The sequence below is a fragment of the Rhinopithecus roxellana genome, chromosome 7, assembly GCF_007565055.1.
Source record: "Rhinopithecus roxellana isolate Shanxi Qingling chromosome 7, ASM756505v1, whole genome shotgun sequence".
Classification (NCBI taxonomy): domain Eukaryota; kingdom Metazoa; phylum Chordata; class Mammalia; order Primates; family Cercopithecidae; genus Rhinopithecus; species Rhinopithecus roxellana.
In genome coordinates, this window is record NC_044555.1 from 135065417 (window position 1) to 135086542 (window position 21126).

A 21126-nucleotide genomic window follows, 5' to 3' on the forward strand; every position below is an offset into this window, starting at 1 on the left:
CATCAGAATAATAGCAAGTTAATTTCCAAAGAAAGGAGAACCTCTCAGTATAGACATTTTCGATCAATAGCCAGGCAACCCAGAAAAAATAATTTAAAGGAAGTTATTTTCCTATGTTGGCTCTATAAAAAGATGAATGTTTCAAAGAAACTGGCCTCAAACATGATCATCTTCCTCCTGATCAGAGAAAAATAACTGGGTCTAATTGGCAGTTCCAAAGCATAGAGCAGAAAGGGTATTTTCAAAAAACATGCCTCCGAATCAAAGGGAGGTTAAGCAATGTCACTTTGATTTTTCCCTCTTCCTGTCTCCTGCCAGTGGCAAGCTCATCCTATCACATCCAGCATGCTTTAAAAGGAAACCACTTGAACACAGCACCCATTACTTTGTGATAACCTAAGTCTTCTAGAACAGACTTATCTGGAGTCTAAGGGACTGAAGAAAGTGGATTCATGTGATTTCCACAGTGACATGTCTTCAGCCTACTGCTATATCTTATTGCAAACCAGCCAGACTTGGGAGAGAAAAGGGTGTTTTAAAAAAAAGGCAGATGTGAGTGTGCATGTGTGTACAGACTGGGTCCTACTGCTGTAGGAAAGGTGTGTGCCAGTCCCCACTTCTTGCCAGCACCTCCTCTCTCTTTGTTCTTCTGACATGGGACAATCTGCAGGATGAGTGAGGTTCGCATCCTCTGTACATGGACTGCAAATGAAAAGGTTTTCATATCCAAGATACATGTGACAGATGAGTTGGGCCAGCCAGACACATATTTCTTGTTTTCTCATTTTCACCTCTTACCTCGTTCCTTAGTTTTTTTCCTATTCTATCACTTGCCAAAATTCAACCTCAGGCACAGATGGTGAGAAAATGATTTTTGCCTACCAAGCCAAAGAAAGTGCCCAAATATTAATGGTTATTTATCTAGAAACAGAACCTGAGACTTAATAAATGGAAGCATGGATTTCCAGCACAACATCTAAACTTTGGAAGTGTTTTATTCCGTTGTTATGCATAGAGGGTTTCAGTGTGTCGAATATCACTTGTCACCCAGCATGTCAAGTCCAGAGTTAGATTACATGTTGTCTCTGCTAAAAGTGGTTGCCTCTGTATTCTAATTTACAGCAGTATTCTCTTCTCTCTTCTCTGTAGCCCTTACCCACCTCCAAGATTCACAAATATAAAGGTCCCCAAACAGATACTTTTGTAAAGGATCTGAACAACCCTGAGGTTGTCAAATGGCTGCTTCAATGCTCTTTTTATCAAACATAACGTCTGTAGCCTGAAAAAGTCTACGGGAGTACAAGTTTGGTTCTGATTACATAATTATGCTACAGAAATATGAAAAAAAATCATCACTGAAACCCTCCAGGTGCTTAAACAGTTTGATAGACTGTAGCCACTCTGCCATCAGCACCCCCAGCTGTGTTGCTTAGCAACATTTTAATTCCAGAAGAATCGAAGGAGATGAAATCCCTGTGGAGAAGGAAACAGAAATAAGAGGGCTGTTGACAGATGATCTGAGTTGTTTCTTCTAATATACTGTGAAGATCACTAGCTCTTTTCATGAATGATAAATGGACTGTACACAGATCAATGGGTTCAGTGCTAAACTGGAACCAGCCTCCATGTCTAAAGCAATGCAGGCCGAGAGGCCCAGAGATTTCCTCATTTCTATGATTTGGTGTATATTTTCTTAAATGATCCATGGGAGGAAATTGATTTCAGTATTCAGTCATTCCTTGTCCTTTTGTGGTATCGGCTAATAAAAATGATTTTGGAAATGGACACTTGACTTTCTATCATGGTGGAAGTGTGGCCAGGTGTCAGCAGCAGTGCTAGGGTGAGCAGTTCGCTACCACAAATCTAAAAATCCAGGATATGCCCATGACCATTCTGTCTGCATCTGTTTCCCCAACCTGTCAGTACAACCCAATCAGGTCCAAACAGGGTAAGATTAGAGTGAAAGGTGGGAAGAGAAGGACCCTAGTTGTGCACCCAGAAGTCCACTTTTATGGTCCCTAATGAACTTGCTAGGCAGCCTTCACAAGGCCTGCCTGTATTGGAAAGCTGCACTTGGACAGGTAACCGTGTTTCCCAGGAGAAGAAAATTGCTTTCTGAGTCTCCAGTCTGCTTATCTACAGCACCCTGTTTCGGTTAGCTCCTTATGTTTCTGAAGAGCATTTTATATTGCTTATTGTTTTGGTAGCTAGTTGCAACAATTATGCCTGCTAATATTGTCTAATTGCATTTTTTCTTCTGTTTACAGGCTGTTGAAAAGGCAAAACCTAGGAATAATCCTGTGAAGTAAGTTATTATTTTTATTAGTTGCAAATGTTAATTTTAATGGACTCAATGCATGTGAAAAAATAAGGTCATAAAAGGGACCTTGGATTTTGAGTTAATCTCTATTCATGACAATTTAAAGACAAAAACAAAACAAGCCAAAAAAAATCCTCCAATGAGCAGAGACCAGCTTATATTTTTTCCTGTGTTCCTGATGAAGAAATGCCCCAAATTGTACCCAGTTTACATAAATTAATATGTGCAATCCATGAACAGCTGCCAAATTCTATTATAATCATATTCAATACATAGTACTTCAAGCCTTTGGGTTTTGCACATGCTAAAAAGATTACATTTTTAATTGCAAACCTTGGACCTATGACAGAGACATAAATGACTGAAAGTGTGCCAAGTGATTTCCAGCCACGTGGGGAAGTTTGGCACCTTGGCATCAAGGCCTCAATACTCAGTTAATGAAAAGCTCATAAAGTATACTTAACCAAAGGCTTTTCTTTTTTGTTTTAGCTAACAGAAAGCAACTCCCAAGGCATTTTATGAGATACTCTTAAATCATAAACAAGCTACACAGACCTCCTTTAAATATAGTACATCTTAGACATCCCTGTCTCTTCCAGAAGGGCGACTTTCAAATTAAGAAGGATGACTGTCTTGTCATTTGGGTTTGTAACATCTGATTGCAGTGTTACAATGCATGCTAGCCCTGCCAGCTCTGTGGCTGAGGGAGGACTTTCTCTATTTGCTGGGTTATGATAGGTCTGGTAATATCACATCTCGAGGAACTATGTGTTAATTTATTTTGGCTGGCTTCCATTATAGTTGGTACCAAATACAGAAATGGAGAGTACATTGATTTTTAAGTTTCTGGGAGAATGGATCAGCTAATGCTAATGACAAGAAGCCTGTTTATGTTTTGTATAATAAAATAACTAACTTTTCCAGGGCACCAGGGTAGCATTTAGCATACCATTAAATCCAAGCCCTAGTACGTTTTTCCAAAAGGTGTTGTGTACTTTGCTTTTAAGTTTCATTTTTCTTAGGCCAATGAATATTTCCTATCAGGCTCTGTAACATCTAGAGGGATATCCATAGTCTGGAGATATATTATGATATAGTCCTGTGGAAGTATTTGTAGTAGCTGAGGTTTTGTCAAATAGTGCAGTTGGGGTTGAAATCTTCTCTGCAGCCTGATTTCTTTTCCATCTGAATGCCCTAAAGGCTCCTCCACTGTAAGCCTGTGGCTGGCAAGCTCGGAGAATTAGAGGTGGTGCTAATGAGGCCAGGGTCAGGGCTTTTGTCCCTGGGTGGGCGATTAGTGATCTTCTTTCCTGCAGTTCAACTGCACTCCTCCCTCCAGTCCGCCTGCATGCAGATGTGTGCCCCAGGTCACAAGGCATGGGGCTAGGGCTGGAGGAATGTAAATCGAGGCCCTCAATGGCAAATGTCTCCAAGCTCCAGCCCTCCCAATAGGAAGTGATTCCCAAGCTGCATTTTTGCATGCATAGAATAGCCCATTGGCAGTGTTTGGGGTTGCATTTAATTCTATTCTAATGGCCTAGAAGCGGGACCTGTTTTCTCTTTGCTCCTTTTGAGAATTTGACCCTACAGTAATTGTATTTTTATGAGTTCTTATTAATTCACAGTGCAGACTCTATCTAATGTCTAGCTTTCTGAGGAATGTTATAAAAAGAAGAGAGGGAAACTAGAAGAGTCACAGAATTATTGAGTTTTGGGCTTTAAATATATTTGAAAATCCACTTAGTAATAAACCTAAGTCACAACCAACTGGTAGGTGTTTAGAATTGTCTTCTAATTAAATAAGATACTGTTCTCAGGATGAGTTTGGGTTCATGATACCAAACTCAGCACTTGAAGAAGGAGACTTCCTCAGGACCTCAGCTCAGAAACAAAAACTCCACAGCAGGGTTCAGTTGCTCTGCCTGACAGGAGAACACAGTCAAAGTTTTTAAAAAGTTTTATATATAATGGTCCTTTTGCCATTTCTGACGACATCAAAGGCACCCCTCCCGAGGAAATCTCAACTGCACAACCCTACTATGCCCCAATTCAGCAGGAAGCAGTTAGAGCAGTTGTCCGCCAACCTCCCCAACAGCACTTGGGTTTTCCTGTTGAGAGGGGGGACTAAGAGACAGGACTAGCTGGATTTCCTAGGCCGATTAAGAATTCCTAAGCCTAGTTGGGGAAGGTGACCACACCCTCCTTTAAACATGGGGCTTCTAACTCAGCTCACACCTGACCAATCAGGTAGTAAAGAGAGCTCACTAAAATACCAATTAGGTTAAAAGAAGGAGGTAAAGAAATAATCAAATCATCTATCGCCTGAGAGCACAGGGAGAGGCACAACGATCAGGATATAAACCCAGGCATTCGAGCCAGATCGGGCAACCCCCTTTGGGTCCCCTCCCATTGTATGGGAGCTCTATTTTCACTCTATAAAATCTTGCAACTGCACACTCTTCTGATCTGTGTTTGTTCCTGCTTGAGCTGAGCTTTTGCTCACCATCCACCACTGCTGAATGCTGCCATTGCAGACCCGCCCTTGACTTCCACCCCTCCAGATCTGGCAGGGTGTCTACTGCGCTCCTGATTCAGCGAGGTGCCCATTGCCACTCCCAATCGGGCTAAAGGCTTGCCATTGTTCCTGCACAGTTAAGTGCCTGGGTTCATCCTAATCAAGTTGAACACTAGTCGCTGGGTTCCATGGTTCTCTTCCATGACCCACAGTTTCTAATAGAGCTATTGCACTCACCACATGGCCCAAGGTTCCATTCCTTGGAATCCATGAGGCCAAGAACCCCAGGTCAGAGAACAAAAGGCCTGCCCCATCTTGGGAGTGGCCACCACTATCTTGGGAGCTCGAGGAACAAAGCCCCCCCCCCCCCTGCCCGTAACACTAGAGAATTTCAGTTACACACAATGCACTGGAACCCCAAATAGAGTAAATGTTCAATACAGGTTTTCTGAATGAATAAGTAAACAAATTGGACATATCCCAGAAAACAGGGATTCTTCCAGGAAAATAGGTTTATTTCAGGAACCTAGTCTGCAGGCTTGATAAGGCTGGTGGCACTCTTCTAGTAGAGTGTCACCATCATGTCAAAATATAGTACATCATGTGTATGGTAACTAACCAAGTGGTCCTGTCCCTGTTATTCTTGACTCATGCCACATGGAAAAATGTTCCTCCATTGCTCTGGCTATTTCTAGCTGTTTTGTTTCTGACCAGTTCCTTGTTTGATCTCGTATCAAGAAATAACATTTGATTGTCTTTTTGAGAATACAATGAAAATTGTGTACAGTTTTACTGGAAAACAGAGGCCCAATGACATCATTTACAATTCAAGTATGAACACAAATTGGTAAATATGAACATGTGTGTGGTTTCATATAGCCCTTTGGTGTAGAGTTTGGCAAATGGTTGAAAAAAAATCAAAAGAAGAACTTTCTTGACATGTGCAAATTTTATGAAATTCAAATTTCAGTAAGTATAAGTAAAGTTTTATTGGAACACAGCCACACTCATTAATTTCCATATTGTCTGTGACTGCTTTTGTGTTACAATGGCAGAGTTGAGTAGTTGTGACATAAAATGTATGTAGCCTACAAAGCTGTACACTTTTACCATCTGGCCCCTTATAGAAAGTTTGTGGACTCCTGTTCTAGTTGGTGAGGTAGAAAAAAGCATTAAGCTTTTTTGTGATGCTGAAGGTTAAACTATGAATCCTTTCTCCTTTGGCCTTTAAAACAATAAGTAGATATTTACTGAGCCCTTATTGTGTGTTTAGGACTTTCTAGGGTTGATATGCCACTTAATTCTCATCCAGAGCAAACAGACTCGCTCTTCACTCACTACCTTTGAAAATCATATGGATATGAGATCCATTGACAGGGCATTGATGCCTCAGAAACCAGTGAACATATAGAACACATATCTAGAGCATACTGCTAGTCTTCCAAACAGTGTATAGATGGATTTATAGACAAGGTCATATGAATTTTCTAAAATTCTGTCACTTCCACATCTAACTAAGGTTAAATTAGCTTTCAGTTATGGTGATGGTAAATAAACTCATTAGTACATGGCTAATAAGTTTCTAAAAGTTTCGCTTCCCTCCCCCTATTTCTTAACCACTTATTCAATTTATTTTTAATATTTTCATGGTTGTAAGCTACTTCTTTCATTGCCATAGGGAGACTCTGATATACAGTAATTATGCTCCATTTAAAAAAGAAATTAAATATATGCCTAGTCAATGTAAGCACATAATGTACCTGGATACACTAATGCCATTTCCTTGAAACATTAAATATTACCTCTGAAGGTAAGATTCAAACATGAATGTTCTTAAGATCAGTGATCAGGACAAGAGAAATCTGGTGTATTTCTCACTATAGTGGAACCCTACTGGTATCAGAGTTTGATTAGTATGTTCAAATTATAGCTCTTTAATGTGTCAGAAAGACTTTCACTTGTATTTTAATGCTCTGCAGCAGTCATCTCCAAGATTTCATTGTGACAGTAAGGCCTGAGAGATGTACAGATTTCTTCCACCATATGTGACTTATCACATATATTTTTTTTCAAAAACACATTTCTGTTATTAAGACATAATGTGATAGTACATTTCTGAAAATGTGAATTGCTTTTGGCTAAAAGCCATGCACTAATAAGTTGAGTTGAATCTAACCAAGGTTGACATCTGTTACCAAAAGAGAGAGAGAAAGAAACAGAGAGAGCATGCACACACTGTTGTCAACCATAAAATTCTTCCCTGCTTTTACACTTTAACAACATTAAACAATGTGATGGTTGTCTTTCACAATTCAGGATCAGAATCCATTCTGCGTAGGAAATTACAGTTTTTTTACGACCTGGTTCGTTATAGATATGTTGCTTTCATTAGTGAAAATGACAAATAGCCATAAAAATTTTCCTGACTATGATATTTGCACATTATTCATTTATTCACCTGATGAATATTTATTTAGGTTCTACAACATTCTGGGAACTGTGATATATGCTGAGGGAATTAAAAGTAATTCTGAGATAGGTCCTACCCTTGAGGAGTTTAGAGTCCAGCAGAAAAGATAAAATCGGTTTGTAAAAAATTAAGCACAAGATATATAGGGAGAGAAATGTTTGTTAAGTGGGGAACAGATAAATTACAGGGAGGCTCTAAGAACAAAAAATGCTTCTAGTTAACACCGTCAAAGATAGAAGAGACAATGGGGGAGGAGAAAACATTTGCACCAGAATTTTAAGGACTGCTGGTTTGCAACACTGGTGCTGGCAAGGGAAAGCAAGGAGCCCAGGATGCCTGATGGGGTGCAGGCAGTGAAAGACCAGGTTGGAAACCAAGGCTGAGTAGAAATGGTAGCTTAGGGCCCTCAGAGCTTATCGAGATGAAAGAGATTCACATGGTAGAGTCAAATGGCATTAAAGAGCTCTTCACTTGGTACTGAATGTGAATTATCAATCAGTCCGTCCCCTAATTATTAAACACAAAGAGTTGATAGACCAGGGTTCTAGTCTTAAATCTGATATTAGTTTGTAGTATGAAATTGCATGTGTCACCTCCTTGTTATAGGCCTCAGCTAGATTATTTATATGGACATTCCACTTCTTTAAAAAAGCCAAAGCCTGGAAGTCTGTTTTATGATTATGTTCATTTTAGAACAATATTAGCCCTGTTAGTTCGATGTAGATTCATGCATGCACATAAGTTATATATATATATGTGTGTGTGTGTTTGTGTGTGTGTGTGTAATGCATCTATATTTAACTCCACACACACACATGTGCACAAACACATAATGCCTTTCCCCACCATTTTCACCTTTTACATTTGTGGAATAAAGGACAAGAAGCCACATCATTAGAGTTTATCTTAGGTAGAAAATAAGTGTGGCTCCAAAGACACTGGGTAAAGCCTTTGAAATGGCCCCCTCGGATCAAAGGTAATTTTGCATGTGGAGTCCATATCTCTTATGATGTTCTTGTATATATGCACATCACAGACATGCAGAATGTCAGTCAGTTAAGTCACCATTCTGAATGATAAGGCAGTGGAATCTGATTTGTGTTCTGCCAAACAAGTTTTGTGGGATTGTCTCCTTTAGACAAAAGGCTCCGGCACCAAGAAGTTTTGGCATCTTCTATCATATCCCTTTCCTGGAGCATCACTGTGCACATTCACATAATGTAGGCTCAGATAAAGAGTTCTGTTTAGCTTTGTCTTACCTAAGGATTCCCAAATGTGTTTGACCAGAGGATATCTTTGTCTGGCAGGGCAAATGTTTCATGAAACACAGAATTGAGTGTTGTTGCTAACAATAAAGTGGCTTCATTCCATTTAAAAATGTTTGATTCCACATTTGTTGGCAAGATCACAGAGAAAAGGGAACACTTATACACTGCTGGTGGGAGTGTAAATTAGTTCAGCTATTGTGGAAAGTAATGTGGCAAATCCTTAAAGAACTTAAAACAGAATCACTATTCGACCCAACAATCCCATTTTTGGGTATATAACCAAAGGAATATAAATCATTCTACCATAGAGACATATGCGTGTTTATGTTCATCGCAGCACTATTGACAATAACAAATACATGGAATCAACCTAAATCCCCATCCATGGAAGACTGGGTAAAGAAAATATGGTGTATATACACCATGGAATACTATGCAGCCATAAAAATGAATGAAATTATGTAGTTTGCAACAACATGGATGGAGCTGGAGGCCATTATCCTAAGCAAAGTAATGCAGGAACAGAAAACCAAATACCGCATAATGTTTTTAAATTTTACTTCAAGTTCCGGGATACATGTGCAGAACGTGCAGGTTTGTTACATAGGTATACGTGTGCCATGGTCATTTGCTGCACATATTGACCCATCCTCTAGGTTCCCTCCCCTAGCCCTCCACCCCCCATCAGGCCCTGGTGTGTGTGTTCCCCTCCCTGTGTCCATGTGTTCTCATTGTTCAACTCCCACTTATGAGTGAGGACATGAATACTGCATGTTTTTAGTGGGACCTAACAACGAGAACAATGGACAGTACGAAAGGAACTACAGACACCTGGGCCTATTTCAGGTTGGAGGGTGGGAGGAGGGAAAGGATTAGAAAAAATACCTACCAGATACTATGCTTATTACCTGAGTGATGAAATAATCTGTAAACCCAACCCCCATTACATGCAGTTTACCTATATAACAAACCTGCACATGTACCCCTGAACCTAAAATAAAAGTTTTCTAAAAAAATAAAATGAATTGACTGTAAATGCTTAGATTTATTTCTGGGTTGTCTATTCTGTGTCATTCTTCTGTGTGGCTCCTATGTCTCTTTTACAGTGTGTTACTGTAAGTTATTTTTATGAATTGTAAATGCCCTGAGACACAGTCCTCAATGAGGGTATAGGAAATTTTGGGGTGGGTTCCACTGAGTGAGATACATGAAGCTAAGTAGTCCCCAGTGAACTTCCTCAGATCAGTGGGCAAAATGCCCAGTCCACTCATTTCAGGATAATGAGGCACCCTCAACAATGTGCTTCCTACGTCCTCCCCAAACCTCTAGTCAATCTCTAACTGGCTCTAGGCAATTTAAGGACAATTAATGGAAAGATACCAATAACATCTCTCTCTAAACAGCTGCATAAAATAAATTGGGTTCTTTCTGTTGTTCAGATAGACACAATTGGATGCAACAGGTTCCAGCAATCATCCTCACAGCTAATGAAATTTGCACAAATTTCTGGACACCTTCCTTTTCATTGGTATTTGCATTTGTACCATCTAGGCAATCTCAGAAGAGAAAACTGAGACCCAAAGAGCAACTGCCCAGAACCCCAAGTTTCCAGGAACTCTTCAGTTTTTACCAACTCCCTCTCAGGACACACATGTCCACTTTCAATGCCTAGAAATGTGTTATTGGTTTTTTCAGTTGTATTATATAACTTTATTTAACAATTTATTTTCTTAGAACATGACACCAAATGTGTCAAAAATTAATGAATCATCATATTTGCGGGTTCTTTAACAATTATGCCAACTTCAATAATATAAAATTTATATCTGTAAGGATAAGTTTCTTCAAAACTTCAAACACATTAGTTGCCAAATTACCATCACTCGTCATTCCAAAAGTTTTATGAGAACCTTTTCTCTTTAGGTGTTAAATTAATACCCTAATAACCATAGGGATAAAATAGAAAGCACCCATTTATTGGTGAATCTGATGGACCTCGACTAAGCTGGCAAATGTGGAATTAAACCATTTTAAAGGGAACTAAACCATGTTACTTTTAGTATCAACGTTCATAAAATACTGCCTGGTCCACGTGTTAGTTTCTAACTCTGTCCTTCTTAGTGTTTGCTGTTTAGACAATAATGGACAACGCTGTTTAATCTGCCCACACAAATCAGCTCAGTTTCGGGTACATAAGAGTTACACCTAGAATTTTACTTCAATATTGCCATGTAGTGATCTTTCAGTAGTCAAAAATTTAGAGTCACATAGCTAACCTGCTAGAATTCAAGCAAGCCACACATTTGCTCTTTTAACAAACAATAATGATGTCCCTACTATGTGCCAGACACAGTTGATAGAGAGATTAGTTAAGTAAGATCTCTACTGTGAGAGTCCCCACACACTGGTAGGGAAAGACAAAGCCATTACACTACAGAATAGGTCGTTTTTGTATGATTGAAGCGTGTGCAGCATTGTATGGAGCAGAGATGAAGGAGGGAGCAACTGCTGAGAGTAAGCTCTCCCTATCTCAGCAGGAGTCCCCCAGTGAACAGTGGGGAGAGGCCATTCAAGAGAGCAGAACAACACTTTCAAAAGGCACTAAGAGAGGAAAGCAGATGCTGTGTTGTGAGCAATGTCTGGTACTTAGAGGCAGCTTGGGGCGGGGGGGTATTTTTCACAGTAGCAGAAAATACCAGGTGTGTGAGTTGCAGAATAGAAAAGAAAGGAAAGAGGTGTTGCATGTGCCAGTATACCTAAAGCATCACACTGCCAAATATTAATACTTGGGCCCTACTTTTGGTATTAGGAGGAGAGCAGTGCAGTGTGGGTGAAACTAACAAAGTGCTGGAAAGGATTCTTTTATTCTAGAAAGTTAAAGGTTAGAGTTAGGGAGAGATTATAAGGTGCTCTTTTTAAACTGTTTGCAAATAAACAGACACATCAAATTCTTTCTGATTATATCTAGCTAATCTTTCTCTGTGGACTTTTATGTAAATCTCAGCTCATATAGAGTTCCTGTAAGCATTCAGCTGTTCCCTTGTGGCTTCATGAACCCTTGATTATTTCTTGCATTTTTCAAAATGTTTGTTTCATACAGTTCCTCTCACATTACTCAAATGTCTAGGCTACACTAAGATATAGTATTTTAGGCATGACACAAAACACTATTATTTTAGCTTCAGTTTCTGAATTCACTTCACAGACATAAAATTTCTTTCTGAATGTGTTTTTGTCAGCCCAAAACATAAGCACAGTAGGGCTATTTTTATTTCTAGGGAAATGATGCATGCCCCCATGGTGACTATACCAGGGCTCCAAACAGTAAATCAGTCTTCTGTCGACCACAGAATGTGTTCAGAGTCAAAAGCCCGAGGTAATAAGTTATTATTCCGTTAACTACTAGTTTGAGGGGACTGAGAACTATAGAAATGACTCATTTTGGCCAGGGACTCAAATAGGAAACAAATAGTATCTGCTTTCTGAAAACTTTTGCCTAAATCAACAGGAGTTAACTAGAGAGCCATCATTGAGAAAAAAAAAAAAAAAAAAAAAAAAAAAAAGAAGTAAATCATTCTTCCACAGGAAAATGTTTTTATTTGTAGAATTTACAGCATAGGGGTATATTACATGTCATTATAATCCAGTTTTTATATTCACATGTGTTTATATACTCTATATCAGCATACCCTCATGCATCATGGTAATTTAAATCCAAGACAGAATTGTTCCCCTTGTTGGGGCAGGCAGAGGCAGCCATAACTAAAAGAAGGTCTCGAATCTTTCTCTCAATTCTCATTCCTTTTCCAATTTGTTTACTACCTTCTGCACCTCTCAGCACCATACTGTCACAACAAGTGGGTCCCAAGTACTTAGGGAAAGCATTTCAGAAAACTGTTGTGGCTCATATTCCTCCATGGAAGCCTGGCAAAGGGAGCTCAGGGCAGCCAGAGAGCTCATTCGTACTCATTCATGTTTGCATTATCAAAGGCTGCAGTGTGGTTGCTGGGGATCTGCTAAGAATAGCATCTACATCTAAAATTACAACTTATTCATCTCTCTCACAAGCTGGAGATGTGTGTAACTTCCAACACTGGCTAGGTGAAAGTTTAACTTGACTCAAACCATGTTGCAAGGGTTGAATAGTAAATTAGACGTGTTAGAAAACTTGTTTTACATATATATGTGGATGTGTATATACACTCTCTACATACACATTGTACACTCACATATAATTCAAGCTTCACCTATTTCCAAACAGGGATGTAACATAATTGAAACAAGATTGTAGAGGAGAATGTTTTAAAAAAACAGAAGAACCTATTTCCAAACACTACAGAAACATCTGTTTACATATGTGATGGAACTAGAAAAAGCTATGTGTTTTTTAAATCAACACCCAAATGAGGGCCGCCCTACAATGACAGAGCAGAGCACAGCTGTACCCTTCCTGCAATGATGCTGTTGTGGTGCACAGCCCTTTGGGAGATCCCCTTGGAGAGTGCAGTCAAACCATGCATGAGGTTCTTCTCCTGGTCTTAGTGATAGGTGATAGACTTTTGAATGTGGTTTTCACTTTTAAAAACTAATCTAAGATGGTGATTCAGAGCCATGGATGTTGAAAAGCAGTTGTAAATCAAAGCAGTTAGTGTGGTTCAAAATAAGAATGATTTCCTCTTGCACACAGTGAATGCCTTGAAGAGGAATTTTGCAAGGCTTTGAGCAGGAATAACAATATTGGACCACCGCTGTATACAAAATAGCATATGACATATACACTCTCACTCTCTTTACCCGACTTTATTTTTTCTCTTAAGTAATCATCATTCTCTCTCTCTCTCTCTCCCTCTGTCCCTTTCTCTCTCTCTCCATGTTTTGAAGTGTCACCTCCCACAAGAATATAAGGTTCATACAAGTGAGAATGTTGTTTTAGTCACTACTGTAACCCTAGCATCTCAAATAGTAGCTGTCATGTAACAACAGCTCAGTATCTTGAATGAGTAAGTGTAAGCATCTAAGGATATGACTTTAAAGTTAAACTGTCCTAGTTTAGTTTGAGTATGCATTTAGTCTTAGAATAAGTATGATTTTGTGCTGCCCTTTGGAAATCATACTGAACTAATTATTACATAGGGTAAATTATTTGCTTTTATTGGAAAAGAATAGAGTTTTATTTTATAATAATCTATATTCCATATTAGCTTTACTCTGAGCCGTCATAAAACTAGTTTTACTGTTATTAATAGAGCTAGAATTTGACCCTCCAAGTGATTCTTCTGGTGTATATCCACCTTCATACTTTTGATGCATTCCCTCTACGAATTGAAAAGAGGAGGCACAGGAGTGAAGATGTCAGCCTCCCTATGAATGGGGGTTAATGCATGGGTAGTTATAGTTGATGTATGTCATTAGGCACTTTCAAGAATGACAGAAGTCAAATTTTCATAACATGGGACGAGGAAACAAAAACATCATTAAGTTAACAGTTGAAAACACGTGCAATTTTCTATTTTTGAAAGGCATCTTGATCCTCAGAAATCAGCAGGATTAGGCACAAAGCAGCCAATTTCAGAACCCACATACTTGTCCTCTTCTTTGGAGTTATGGAGTGTGAGATGCATCTGATACTTCCCTTTTGTCCTTCCTGCAATACTCCACTATCACAGCACTAAAAAACACTCAGCAGCTTTTCCCATTGGCCAGTAGTTGCAGAAGTTGGATGGCTCCAAAGCACTAAGGCTTGACTCACTGTCACAGACATTTATAGCCACAAGGTCTAGGCAGTATCTCTGCAAAGTGGTTAAACTAAACAAGCTTTCTTTAATTTTATATTCTTCTCATGAATATGTAAGTCATTAAATTCTTTGGTCACATCTCAGTGACGGGGTAAAAATATCCCTCACTTAATATTGAAGTGTACAAAAGAAACAAACAAACAAACAAACAAAATCCAAGACCGTGTTATAGGAAATAACATTGCTGCAAGGTTAATTTTGCCTCATACAGCATTTCCTAGAATTGAATTGCCTGATCTCCTCCCTTGGGGGTTGCTCCAGTGCTTGCAATAACCAAGGCTGACTTTTATTGGAAAATCACCTCTAGATGAAGAACATACTCCAGAGGAGATTTTGCATGGGACAAACTGGTTTCTGGTGACAGTGGCATGTTATCCAGGTTGGCACTGTTTGAGTTCCCAATCTTTCTGTTCATTCAGGCAGCACATTCATTAGCAACCCTTAAAACACAGTAGAATAAGTAGGGAATTTACTTTAAATCGTAAAGTAATTTACAGGGAATTTACTTGAAATTGTTTTCAAGACTTATTGGCTAGCAGGCCAGTATTCAAATTGTAGCTCTTAACATGCACATTGAATGTTTTACTAGTAGTGGTGAGACTCGCGGTAGTTTTTATTTCAAATGCTTAACAGATAACTCTTTTTACATAATATAGGACACTCAAGGATCCTGACTAACTGGGAAGAATTATGGAGGGTAGGATGATAGGAGAGGGTATGATAATACTGAGCAATGAAGATCTCATGTTACCTTTGCAGGCATGGCTTATTGAACAGGCGTTTCCTGTTAGTTGGTTTTTTTCTTATCGAACAGGCGTTTCCTGTTAGTTGTTTTTTTTTAATTATAAAAAGAATCCATAGTTATCTTGACAGCACAGCGTAACACAACTCACCGGGAGACACAAATTCGGAAATACACCCCAGCTTCCAAACTTCACCAAGTGGAAATGGAGAATATTATAAATGGAATACATTGAGCCTCCAGGAGGAAGGAAAGGGAGGAGGAAATTGATAGAGAAGCCACACATCAGAGGACGCTGGTGACCTTGGGATGACATTAATTCTAGAGGCTAGAGGACAGATACTCAAAAGCTGATTTGATTCAAGATGGAATAGTTGGAGAAAAATCCAGAAAGGATAGTTTTATGAACAAGAGAGGGAAACAGCATATATTTCATCAAAGTACAGACTGCATCTGATCCTTAAGCTTCTTAGGCAAAACCTACAATAAGAAGGAGAGAAACGAACCCCCTGTTGTATTCCTTTTAAAAGTCTCTCTGCCTGGGCCACTCACCAAAGCACAAGAAAACTTGTTCAGAGACAATGTACCTAATGTCTACTTCTAGATTTGTAATAATTCAGACATTAATGTAAAAAGCCAAAATGACTGTCTATGCTGACTGGTTGGTACCTTCCCTTTATGAATTTTGTGTCCAGATTACTCTTCTTTACTCGAACTGAGAGAGGGAAAGTAAAACAATTCCCAAGATTCAGCACTGACACAAAGCTTTTTAACTACTGATATAAGTGGCACATGACTTAATACTTGGGTTTTCAGCAATCAAAAAGCAACCCTGTGCAATATCACCGTAGCTCAGTTCCCAGTGGGCATAAGAGATGATTAGATATATTGAGTTCTTTGTGTCATTCAAAGAATAAAGAATCTCATACACATTGGTGTTAGCTTCCTCTCACTTCATTTCAATTTTCAATACCCAGTGTCATCACTTGTAACAGTTTCTTCATAATGAAACCTCATGTCGAATTGGATTTGTCTTTCAAGTGAAAGCATATTGGGAAGCCTTCTGAAAGCTGATCCTTGAAATAATTTTTACTGCTACAAAATTTTTACATATATATATAATTTATTTATTTCAAATTCCCCAAGCAAGAATAATATAGAAAATGAATAATAAAAACAAAATTATGACATTTGAAAAAAAGTTATAGGTTCACTTTTCATATTTGACAAGTCTGGGGGAAGAAGTGCTCTGGTTAATCCAAATAATTTGGTTAATAGAGCTACCACATATAGAGAGAATGATTTTCAAGGAATTAGAAGGCTATATACCCTTAATAAGAAACAATGTGATCCATAATATAATCTTTTCTAATTCAGAAAGACCATATAAGACTATCACTGTGAATAGTTCTCATTGTGCCATTTGCACAGAAATTCTGGTTACTCAAAAGTTCTAGGTGCTTGGACACAATCATTCTCAGTCTCATTTTCCAGAATATCAAATTATGTTCTTGGATTTAGTAGTTTGGTGTTAAATCATGCCTTTGCTCTATGTGGCTTCCTACCACCTCAACAAAACTATAGTCAATCACACAGTGAGGTAAAAAAACATATGGTAGTGTCTGCACAAATTCTATAGTGTCCAGGTTAAGTCAAGTATTGACTAGACATTTGTCTCCTACCTCCCAACATGAAGATAGTTGAATTGGGGTAGTTTTTCTATAGATTATTGAGAGTAGAACTCCCCCAAGGCTTTTTAGTAGTATAGATGACTGAAATCCAGACATATTCCTTGTAACCCCTGGAGTGATAAGGGGTAGGAGCCCTGAAGCCTCTTGACTGCAAACCATCATGTTAGTTTATCCTGGTATACTATTCCAATTCTTTCCTTTGTGGACCAAGATTTGTAAAAGATTACGAATTACTATCCTAGGGATTTAGGTGTTGCATATCCGTGTTCATTTTTTCAAAATTAAAATTCTATAAAGCAAGGGAAAGCACTCAGATGGTAAAAGCTTTCTGAGTGGTTCTGGTTTCATGGTTCTCTCTTCCTTCAGCCAATTTGATGGGCTAAATCAGCATTTCTTAAAGTATTGTCCATGAATGGTGTTTTGAGGGATGTTAATAGGTATTGTGAAGGACACAAAACAAATGTGTGTGTCTTTGGGGTGTGTGTGAGTGTAAGAGTGTGTGTGTGTGTGTGTGTGTGTGTGTGTGTGTGTGTGTGTGTGTGTGTGTGTATTTGGTGGAGAGTGGTTAAATAAGTATGGGAAATGCTGAGTTTTTAAATTTTTCTTCTAAGTTGAATTTTGAGCCCCTAATATTACATTGTGCACCTCTAAGATGGGGGACATAGTTTCTTGTTGTGCTTCCATAGCTTATTTGACCCTAGAAGTTTTTTGCCTATGGAATATCAGAATCAACTTTGAGACATGCTGGAATGAGTAAAGTTGAGTTGTGTTGGTGATTTCAACCCATCAGTGGGTTAAGGAAAGTCATTGTCATGTGAGGCTACCCCTAACTGAGCCAGAAGCAAAAATGTCTTTAGACAAGGTGTTTCTGGTATATGGAGCCACTGCAGCAAACCCTGGAAGGTTCACCGGCCTACCAATGGGACCACTAAGCTGGACAATGGTCCTAAGCAGTCTTTAAGCCACAGCCTTATTGCAAGCAGGTAAATTGAACTAAAAAATTAGAGATTTATGGTTCAACTAATTAGGTGATTATGAATACTCATATTGGCTAGGTCAGCATCCTTAGTCATGTCTATTCCTCTCTTAAAACTTTCTCCATGGTAGACATATAAAGTGGGGTTTTTGAGATCATAACACAATTTTTAACAGCTTTATTGAGATATAATTCACATACCGTACAGTTCACTGATTTATAAAATTCATTGGCTTGTATATTCACAGATTTTTGTAACAATCACCACAATCAATTTTAGAACATTTCTCTCACTCCCCAAGGAAGCCCTGGACCCATTACGCAGTCACTTCTCATTTCTCCCTCCAGTAAGCCTTGACCAGTAAACTACTTTCTGTCTCTATGGATTCACTTATTCTGGATATTTCATAAAAATGGAATCATACAATTTGTGACCTTTTCTGTCTGTTTCTTTCACTTAGTATGTTCTCAAAGTTCATCCATGTTTTAGCATTGGTTAGAACCACTAGCTGACTCTAACTAGGGAATGTTACTAGGAAAAAAAGAATGGTCTTCCCTTTTCTACATTCCAAATGTATAGGGAGAAGGAATTTGATGGCATTTTAAGAACATTAAGAGATATTGAAACAAAAGTAAATTATAACTTGATGCATTCTGATGCTTAAGATGAAATGACTCTATTATGTGGATCCTTCTCAAAAGCATTGAACATCTTGTGGATTAGTTTTTAGTAAGCTGGTGTTATGAATGGTGTTCTTCAATTCTGTAAACTATTCATCCTACTTGCAAAACAAAGAGGTGATGTGGCTATTGTATTGCATATCTATGGCTTCCCAATTCATATTCTTACATCTGGCCATTTCCTATAATTTTATGAAATATTTTAATACGGAAAACTCATTTCAATTACGCAGTCATTGTTAAGTTTTGCCAAGGTTGAGTATGGATCGTTTTGTGTTCATTAGAGCACAAAATTAGAATTTTCATTGCCGCAACCGTAAACACCATTGGCACAAAGGATTTGAGCATTTTCTCATAAAATCTTGGAAAACTGATAATTGTTGTTTTCCCTGTTTTTCAGCATATTTTAGTTTTTTGAAACTATTTTCTGTTTTTCCTCTCCTGGTATATTTCTTTTGGCCTAGAAGTGATTCTCTTCCAAATGGATGATGTCGCACACAATGCATGAACTAGTAAACACAGAGAGTACCATCCCTAGAGTCAGGGGAAGGAGAATAAATTATTTCTTTAATTTTCTCAGCTTTAGTTGGTCCAAAGTCTGGCAGTTAGACCTGAGTAAGTCTGGTAAAACCGTCTGGCACACCTACATCTGTTCTCACATTTGCCAATCAGGATTTATCAAAAATCAATGACTCAAAAACATGAAGCTCTTGAGAGGTGCTAATTTGTGGCTAAAGAATAATTCAAGTGCAGCGCCATTTGGTCTTCATGGAATATGGTTTTGATTTTGGGAAATTCAATGACTGTTTCATCTTTCTCTCTTATATTCTCTGTTAAAAGAAGAAAAACTGGAAAGTAGTTCTAATCTAAGGACTTTATTTTCCCTACATTTGTCCCTTTGGAAATTTGGAATAACTTTGCCAAGGGGATTTAGATACCTCAGTGCTATTTATTTATTAATGGTCACTCATACATCCCTGATATCTTCCTAGTTATCGGGATGTTCTCAGCAAAACACCAACACTTGATTCTGTTTTTCATTTACCGTCCCTTTTCTCCAACCCTCTGCCTGATATTCGAAGTCAATCACCTATGAAGAAGGTGACTCCCATTCCTCTCCCTCCCAGGCAGCAAAGAGGAGATAACATTCATTATTCATTGCAATGTTTCCACTTTGCCAAGATATATTCTCTTACTTCAAATTCGGAACAGCTTATTGGCTTCTGGGAGTTCAACAGCCATGGGTGGAGGAACACGTTCATTAGAGGAAGCACATGACTCTGCCAGATTTAACTGACAGATATTGAAGCTGGAGCAAGCAATTGGCTGACACTCTTCAGGCGTGAATGTCCTTTGGTTCCTGCTGTGCTCATTGTTACACAGGTGCTCCTTATAAAGTACATGCACATTTCTAAGATCATAAAACCAATAATGTCATTCACATACCAAAAACTACAGGGAGCTTATGCCTCCATGACAAATTTGAGATGGGAGCAATCTATACTATGATGTGCATGTATAGTATGTATACATATGAATGATGCATATGTAACTGACTAAATTATATTTTGATATGGTTAGATTGCATTTATCAGACTTTGTAGATTTGGAGATTAAAATGATTTGCTTTTGAACCTCATATGCTTGTGACAAGAGGTTTTGTCTCTGAAAGCCAGAAGAGTCTTGTCAAAAGGTAGCTTCCTTATTGCTTCTAAGGTCAGCTTTATGATGTGAGGTCTAGAGTATAAACATTAAACTCTACTACTGTTTGCAAAAATTTTGAAACAGAAAGATACCAAACCATATTTAGCTCACTAGTAAGTAAAAACCAAAGTGTGTGTGATAGATAAAATATGGGCATGTGTTAAAAAAAAACAAAAAACAAAAAAAACATGATGTATATTAGCAGAGTTGAACTGGGTCCCACAGATACAGCACAGAGAATAGAAAAGTACTTCAACTTCTAAGAAAACACTCAATTGTTTGCTTTGTAGGATGTATATAGTCTTTGCCTAGAAGAGTTTTATTCTCTGTGAGGAAATCCACAGTGTACAAAATATTCCCTCTTGCAGGATCACAAATCACTTTCTAAATCCAACCAAAAGCTTCTCTGATTGCATGTGTTTATGAGACTGGTGAGTGTCCAGGCCCTTGAAGAAGGAAGACTGTTTCAGTATATTTGTTACAGAAGAAGGAAGTTTTGGAGGTTTCTCTGGAGCTGTTTATCTTTTGTGAAAAAGTAGAATATGTCAAAATAGAGCCACAGCTTAAACTCTGGCAGTTCCCAGCAAATAAATGAGGCCTAATTATATTTAGGACTTTAGCTCTATTTACATAAATAATAACAGTGGAAATGACCACCAGATTTTTATTTTTTCTATAAAAAGTGAATTGAGGCTGGGCGCGGTGGTTCACACCTGTAATTCCAGCACTTTGCGAGGCCGATGTGGGCAAATCACGAGGTCAGGAGATCGAGACCATCCTGACTAACACAGTGAAGCCCTGCCTCTACTAAAAATACAAAAAATTAGCCAGGCGTAGTGGCGGGCACCTGAAGTCCCAGCTACTCAGGAGGCTGAGGCAGGAGAATGGCGTGAACCCAGGAAGCAGAGCTTGCAGTGAGCCCAGATCATGCCACTGCACTCCAGCCTGGGCGACAGGGCGAAAC

At 38.6% G+C, this 21126-nt stretch overlaps 1 protein-coding gene across 6 annotated transcripts in view; it reads left to right on the forward strand.

Moving 5' to 3' along the window:
- The window catches only part of AFF2 (AF4/FMR2 family member 2), a 518440-nt gene that overhangs the window by 423005 nt on the left and 74309 nt on the right, over nt 1–21126 (forward strand). For all 6 annotated transcript variants that reach the window (XM_030933764.1, XM_030933766.1, XM_030933765.1 and 3 more), the window contains one exon: nt 2268–2305. In XM_030933764.1, coding sequence (XP_030789624.1) covers nt 2268–2305 — 38 coding nt within the window. The remainder of the gene's footprint in view (nt 1–2267; nt 2306–21126) is intronic.